This window comes from Xiphias gladius, chromosome 24 (genome assembly GCF_016859285.1).
Source record: "Xiphias gladius isolate SHS-SW01 ecotype Sanya breed wild chromosome 24, ASM1685928v1, whole genome shotgun sequence".
NCBI lineage: Eukaryota > Metazoa > Chordata > Actinopteri > Istiophoriformes > Xiphiidae > Xiphias > Xiphias gladius.
The window spans coordinates 2,724,741-2,732,895 of NC_053423.1; the positions used below are offsets into that span (position 1 = coordinate 2,724,741).

General features: G+C 42.8%; 1 protein-coding gene across 1 annotated transcript; it reads left to right on the top strand.

Annotated features, from left to right (window-relative positions):
* Positions 1 to 3,449: 3,449 nt before the first annotated feature.
* arl4ab (ADP-ribosylation factor-like 4ab) lies at positions 3,450 to 7,480 on the top strand. The gene is made up of 2 exons (XM_040121706.1): positions 3,450 to 3,567; positions 4,738 to 7,480. The coding sequence occupies exon 2, from the start codon at positions 4,816 to 4,818 to the stop codon at positions 5,419 to 5,421; it is 606 nt and encodes a 201-aa protein (XP_039977640.1). The 5' UTR covers positions 3,450 to 3,567; positions 4,738 to 4,815; the 3' UTR covers positions 5,422 to 7,480.
* The last annotated feature ends 675 nt before the right edge of the window (positions 7,481 to 8,155 follow it).

Here is an 8,155-nt window from a genome sequence, read left to right on the forward strand (position 1 = left end):
TGAAATAAACCAGAATTACATGCAAGCAACTGTGCCAATCAAATCCATCCACTGACACGATTGACATGGGGTCCACCAGGGTCAGAAAGATGGTGATCTATCCACCTAGGGGAGGGGCCCCTGTACTGGGTTAGAGACATTTATTGGCTATCTGTCCTCCACAAATTTTTGCTATTAAAAAAAAAAAAAAAAAAAAAAAGGATTTGCGGGGCCGGCACCTGACAACTGCTTTTGTGAACATGTGAATACATATAAATCTGAAACCTGAAGAAGCTCAGACCTCAAACTTCTGTATCACACACAATGAAGGACAATGACCGTGTGGGGAGCTTTCACACAAAACTTCTGCTTTTCATCTATATGAATCTATAGTCAGATGTTCACAAAATCAGATCTATTTTCAGTTCTATGCAATATATGCATATTTTATAAATCTTTATTTTTTTTTTACAACATATCATAAAAAGGGTAGAAGTTCTCAGGCACAGTTTTTTCACAGGTTTACAAAGAGTAATATACAACCACAGAGATTGAAATAATTTATAAACGTCATTTCACAAACTGAAAGTCATATTGATCCTTATTTGAACCCCAGAGATGTTGTTACAGAATCATGTTTCAGCCATTAGATATCCATATGAAACAACCACTGGCAACATCGGGGGTGGTTGGTCTGGGCTGGGGTATAACCCGATAGGAGCGGCAATTACAGTACTATATGTCCACCAGGGGGATTACACGACAGGTTATATTATGAAAGAGAAATGGCTGTCTCTCGCTTTTAGCTGTTTGGGCCTGACTTCTGTTAGCTGTAGAGGAGGAGCTGTAAACTAGCTCCTCACAGTCAGCACAATGCAGCATTTTTACTGATGTCATATTACAAAAAAATCTTCTGTTATTGTCATGAGCTCTTATTGCGACACGAGGCCCCTGTGCAGCGTGAAAGCTATTTCTGGAAAACACACAGGCATAGCTGTGCTGTATATGCGAAACCTTGATTCTTTGTATCAAAAGAAGGACTAGTGGTATTTTGGGAGAAGGCGACTTGTTTTTCCCCTTAAATACCACTCTTTTATGGGGTTTTTTACTCGTCAATTTTTGCATCCAAAAATGCATTTACACATACAAAGAGAAACCATTTGTACATGAAGATTTAAACATTTTAAACAAATTACTGTAAACTTTTCCAGTATTTCTGGTTGTAATATGACATGCAGTCTCTGCGAATGCAGATTGTGTATTGTGTTACCTTTCATTCACTTACCGTCTGACAGTTCTTTGGGAGGTAACGGGCCATTTCCTGTATTGATGGCACATCAAGCCTCTTTCTCGCAACAACTGAAAAGCTGAGTGACGAGGGTACATCTATATCTTATTGGCCAGTTAAAGTCCAGGTTAAACACTGGTGTGAGTACACGTTTCATCGAACCACTGAAGTGGTTTTTCAACTACACCAAAACAATCCCACCGCAGTGGGCTCACCTTTTTACAGTGTATGTTTTCCATTGTCATGTGAACATTACAGGAATAAATCAACATATAGGGAAATACACTTATTTGCTTTATTTTCAAAAATGAGATGAGAATATTGTTAACAGTGTCATGTCTGTGTGTTAAGTACAAACCTGGACCTGGATGTGGTTAGCCTAGCTTAGTATTAAAACTGGAAGCAGGGGGAAACAGAAAAGTATGCTTACCTCTGTTGGCCGGGTTATTTTGGAAAAGAAGTGGTTTGATCAACGTGTTTTACAACCACGTTGGAAAATAAAAGCAGCTATGGGGAGGAGGGATGCGATATCCGTCCGCTGGGTCATTCTGTGCTGTGTCCCTGGCTGTTGCGTGGGTTTGACCGATCTGATCGCTGAGCACAGGTTCTGGTTTTGGTACGGATGCAACGGCGATGGCGCCAAACCGGACGACCTCACTGCGATGACAACACTCTGCTGCTGTGCACGGTTTGCCAACAAATAGTCCCAGAACATACTGCAGCTCCCCCAAAACCACATTTTAAATCATTTTTATGTTTCTGGATTAAACAAACATAACTGTAAAAACAGTGCGCTCAGCACAGTTGCAGTCAAACAAATGAAAGGTTACTGACAACATGCCGTTTCCAAACAAAATTTCCACTGTGTTCATCACAATGTGTAAAAAGTTGTTGATTTTTTTTTTCAAATTTGGCATAAAAATTTCCCTTCAATCAATCAAACAAAATTTGATTTCACACAAATGTTAAGAAATGGCTGATTGTAATTGTGATCAAATTAGGCTAAGTGCTTTTTTATGTATTGCATCTAGACCATAGACCGAGGTGAAAAGAAGTATTTATAAAGAAAGTCACAAGTTGGGATTAGACGACGAGTTTAGATATTAAAAATAAACGGTTTCAACACTTTTAGAAACAAATGTCGTTTGGCCTCAAATCAGTCCAGTACTTTCTTTGAAAGTTGCCTCTGTTTGAGTGACGGGAACAGGTGGCGTGCGCGAGCGCGTGCTCGCGCGCCTTCATTTGTGCGCGTGACCACAGCAGGCGTTGTCCGCCGCCGATCAGACCGCGAAAATGGGGCTGCGTCAAGTCGAGCAACGTTGGGCAGAATGAAAGCGGAAGGCTGATCAGCATTCCTTCACATAAAAGTGTGCGTTTGGAAAATATGGGTGTCCACCACAAGAAAAATGTAGCATAATTACATTTCCTATTGAATAAATCTATGATTAAAAGCTGGACCAAAGCCCAAATAGTTTAAGAAATATTTTAAAATAAAATATCTCATACCGGAGAAGTATGTTCAGGTCTGAAGCTGAAGTGGGAAATAGCACAGTATGTATATGTTTTGGAACTGCACTGTTTTCATCTCCTTTAGGAAAGCTGTTTTCAAAACCTTACTACTAAAACAGACAAAAATATTTTTGTGTGATCCTTACAAGGATATCTCTAACCCTGAAACCCTTTACCGCCAATCTTCAAACTTTTTAAAGAGTGGCTCGAACAGCATCTGGTAAGTAAACTATATGATAATGGGAAAATAAATATTTTCTGCATCAGTGTGGTTTAATGAGTTGTTGTTATGCGTCTTATATGAAAAAGTTGGTTACAGCTAATTTAAGGAATGAATTTAATAAGACTATTACATTTCGTGGAAAAATCAAGTCGCTCATAGGGTGTGTTGAAAATGTCGTTTCTCTATTATCTCTTTCTCTTTTTCACAGTAGTGTGACCGAAAACAGATAACTAAATAAACCTATCTTAATTAAAGAGCCACCTGTTAACTTTTTCCAGAGCTGTCTTGTTTGCGCCCTCGGCGATGACGTTTCACGACGTCAGACTGTATCAGTTTCGAGTGCACGGTGTTCCGCTGTTTTGGGGGGTTTATTTTGAAAAACGTTGGCGGAAGTGGAGTTTTCTCGGTGCTCCGTCCGACTTGGCGCTGCTGTTGAAAGTGGAGAGGGGGGGGTCTTTGCAGCCGGCCCCCTCAGTTGGTCCGGGGCGACGCTCAGAGCGAGGACACGGGAGGACAGCCCGCGCGGACACACGGTCACTCTGTAATGGCTTAACGTTTGTCAGTGAAGGTAAGTTACGTGGAGCGGGGCTATGAATTGTGCTTTTAGTGGGGAACCCTCCGTGATAACCGCTAACACAGTGAGGCTTTTGACGTTACCGGCAGCTAAACTGAATTTCCCCTTACTGAAACAAATCCTAGCCGTTCCTCCGTGTTGTCATGTCACCTTAACGCCGCGTTTCGTTACATGTAAGTATCCAGGCCTGACTGTCCGCTACACGGGGCCCGATAAAGAGAATTTAACTTTCGGGATTTTTCGGCACTTGTTGGCATCGTAGCCTCGAATCGATCCTGGTGTGCGTTAGCGTGGAACCTCTGGACGAGAACTACACGCCGAGGCTCCATTTAAAAACCTCCTAAATTATCCGGCTTTGAACTCTCCTCAGGTATAAAGGCAGCCTCAACCGTCGTATTGAAGGTGACTAGACACATTTCCCCAGTCGTTGAATCCGGGTCCAGTCGAATACACTAAGCGGCTCTGAATTTAAAATCAAGTGTCCAGTCTTGCGACAATTCACCTGTTGACGGAACCCTCGCGGTCTCCCTCCCGTTGTCAAAGTCGGGCTTTGATTGCACTTGAACGCTTAGATTGCGAACCATACGCTCGCCGAATTTATCCGGACGTCACTCTGATGTGTCGCGGTGGTTGAACTGCGTTCCGCGACCTGTGCGCGTTTGCGGCTGAACAAGGGTCAAATCCGCTCACGGATTTAATTGACATTCGCCTTATCCTTTCGGCATAAGAGACGAGTCAGTCTGTTGCCGAGCAACACTTTTTTTTTTTTTTTTAAAGCTACATCTCCCATGTCCGGCTGCTGTGCCGCTGTTTAAAATAGCGCTCCTCCGATCTGTCCCCGACGACCGGGTGATCAGATGGGTCGGGGATCTCAGTCAAATTCAGAAGCCTCCATCTCATCCTGTTGATTCACAACCCTGAATAGAAATCAGCGTGTGAAATCACTGCCGGCTGCCGCGACGCCGCATGTGCAAATGGGCTGCTAGCCACCTCGCTGTTTCGTTTCCCATCCGTCTCTGGCTGCTAGGGTAATGGGAGGATCTGTGGTCCTCAAGGGAGCTGGGGAGGTAATCACTCGTTGGGTGTTGGGTCTTTTGTAACGCAACGGAGTGATGGGTGTTTGTGTGCTTTGACTCATTATGCATATTTGGTTGACCCCGCCAGGCTTGAGCTGCACTCCCTGGGGAATAAAAGCAGTGTGGTGAATACTTGGTGACGACTTCTCCTGCTGTGTATACCAAGATGGGGAGCGGATTATCGGCTCATCGCTCTCTCTTCCCCTGCCTCCCTTCCTTCCAGGCTCTTCACATTGTCATTCTAGGACTTGACTGTGCAGGCAAGACCACCGTGCTGTATCGCCTGCGTTTCAATGAGTTTGTGAACACCGTCCCGACCAAAGGTTTTAACACAGAGAAGATCGAAGTGCCAATCAGCGGTAGCCGGCGGACAGTGTCCTTCCACTTCTGGGATGTAGGTGGCCAGGAGAAGCTGCGGCCCCTGTGGCGATCGTACACGCGCTGTGCCGACGGCATTGTGTTCGTGGTGGACTCTGTGGATACCGAGCGCATCGAGGAGGCAAAGACGGAGCTGCACAAGATCACGCGGCTGGCAGAGAACCAGGGCGTGCCGGTTCTGGTGGTGGCTAACAAGCAGGACCTGAGGAACTCGCTCAGTCTGGCCGAGATGGAAAGCATGCTGGCTCTGGGTGAGCTCAGCAATGCCACACCCTGGCATCTTCAACCAGCTTGTGCCATCATCGGCGAGGGACTGCAGGAAGGTCTGCAGAAGCTGAACGCCATGATCATGAAGAGGAGAAAGACCTTGCGTCAACAGAAGAAAAAGAGATGATGTGCATAGACTGGGAACTTAAAAAAATGTGAGCTGGATCATAGGCTACATGAGAACTACTGTCAGCTGCCTACAATCTGCTGGTTCATTGTGTTTGCCATGAAAGAGACACAAAAATTCCTGTCCAGTTATTCGGCTGCCCCTTTGAAGTCTGATTGGCCGAGTTCGAGCATTCCAGTGGAACTGTTCAGGTCAGCCAGTGTTTGGCTCCCACAGAGGACAGTGGGATTGATTTTGCCCTGTGGACTTTGGATGCCAACATCCCTGTCAGCAGCAAGTCATTTTAAAGCCAGTACAGTATTATGCTGTCGAGCAGCAAGCTGTGAAGTTTACACTGAAGTCTTTAAGAGGGACAATGAGTTTGACTTGTCTGTTTTTACGATATTTGTTAAAACATATGCTGCTTCTCCGTTCAAAAACAATTAGTCTTTATATTTTTATTCCGTCGAAGCTTGTTTTGAGATTGCAGGCAGGACCACGTCAGAAAAAATTGATCAAAGTTGCATACGTCCATATAGCAAGGGTGGAAGGAGTACTGGAAGACTGTACTCAAGTCAAAGTACTGTTACTTTAAAGAAATTCTACTCAAGTAGAAGTAAAATTACTTGTGTGAAAATGTACTCAGTCAAAAGTAAGTCAGTGGAAATGTACTCTGAGTAAGGCTTACTGAGTTGCATTTCTAAATGAGTTGGGGGGGGGGCGGGGCTACAAAATAAAGAGCTTTAAAATATCAATGCATATATGCCATTCCTGGGTGAGAACCATACCAAGCCCTTATGTACAATACATTCTGTCTCTGTAGACAAGCACTTTGCAGCCTGTGCATACAGGTGATTATCAATTACAAAGCTTACTAGAATTAACCACAAAAGAGGACAAAAATGCAGACATCTGAACAAAAATGACCCACAATAACTGTTAAGTACAGACACCACGGGGGGTGTCCATAGAACTAATGTAGTGGTATTAAGCTACAGCCTGACACGTATATAGTAGAAACAGCAGAATTAAGCATTAGTGTGGCAGACAGTGCAGAGATGTAGACAATATAAACTCCACAGCGGCAGCAGCCCACGAACGCATTCGTTCCGTTTTTTCCACACAGTGTACTGCATGCACACAGTCATGCCTTGCCAGGCGGCACAGGGATAGTCAATGGTGTCCTCAAATCAATGATTGGTTGTCATACTCCCCTGTCTGCGTGTCATTCTGCAAGCCGTGTGCGCCGTGACTTCCTACATCTAGCAAAGTACAAAGCTTGACATAAAAAATACTTAACAGTAGAATTACTGGTTTTTCAAAATACTCCAAAAAGTACACAAAAAATGACTTTGCTACAGTAACGAGAGTAAGTGTAACTTCGTACTTACATCCCGGCAGTACAGTGACAGTATTGTGTAGTGTTGCACTATGGAAGTTCAGTCCAGAAGTTTACATGAAGGTTAATGCTGCTTCACTAAGTACAGGATGCACAATGACTGACACTCTTCAAAATGGCTACAGAAATAGCTACAGAAACTTTTTTTTTATGGTTGGATGGTATCTTCCTGTGGCCACATGGCAACGACATGACAAGCCAAGATATTCTGAGCACAACCACAGCAGAAAATGTTCATCTACCTGACACGTTAGTACTACATGCCAGGTTTCGTTGTCAGTCCCTCAGAATGAAGACGAGCATTTCTTGAATGCTTCTCTTTAGAGTTGTCACTTTACTCCAACATGAAATGAATAGCGGGCAGGGAGAGAGAGCCGGTTTCTTCACTGACAGTAGCCGCAAAAGACCAGAATGCAGTGCAGACACACTGTGTTTTGACTACAAGGCTGGTAGATTCTGTGTACCAGAACAGGACCCATGTTGCAAATAATAATTAAAAGTAACAGTAACATTAAACCCAGTTTAAAATGATCAAGTAGAGGGAGAAAGGACCTATATATATTGCTTATTAGATTTGCTTATTGCAGATGTATTGGTGTCAGTGTAAGCCAATAAGTAACAGTGTCAGTGCAGAAATGCCAAAGAAGTTTGAAGTAATTTAGAAAAAGTTCGAAAAAAAAACCATGACAATCACCTGATATAGAATCAAATTTTTAAAGTCGAAAACAGCAATATTGTTATTGGCCTCAAAACTGTAGTAATGGTAAAGCTATGTTATACATTTTACCCGAGCAGTATAAGCTGTTTTATTGAATCAGCTTGCCAGGTAATTATAATATGTATAAACATAGGCATCGTTATAAATGTTTCTTAAATAAAAGTCTAAAACGCTCAAAAGTATGATTAATTAGAATCTGATAGATGAATGAGTAAACAATATGATGAATTTGACGTTCAGTAGCCTACAGTTTTCATTATTGTGACAAATTTTGCTCGATGCCAAAAAAGTATTGAGGTTTGATATCTGGCCTTAATCACTAGCTAACAAATGTTATTACTGGACTGTTGGGAGGGATTTTTAAAACCATTTTGTTCAATCGCAGTATCCTTTTTTTCCCCCTGTAAAATTAGCTAGTAATCTAATATTAGTTTTCTGGCCCTGCAAGCAAGCTGACATTCTTTAGCTAACAATAGTCAGCTCACGACATAACTTGCCACTGCTGTTGACATTGATTCAGCTATAATTCTTGGTAGCTAGCTATCAATGTCCATTTATTCTTATCCAGCTAATTTAATATTATGTCATTTGCCAACCGTAGGTTCAGTTTGACTCATTTCTCTTATGTTGTAGTCTCA

Excerpts from the sequence above, each read along its gene's own strand:
- arl4ab (XM_040121706.1), top strand. The coding sequence starts at position 4,816 with ATGGGGAGCGGATTATCGGCTCATCGCTCTCTCTTCCCCTGCCTCCCT.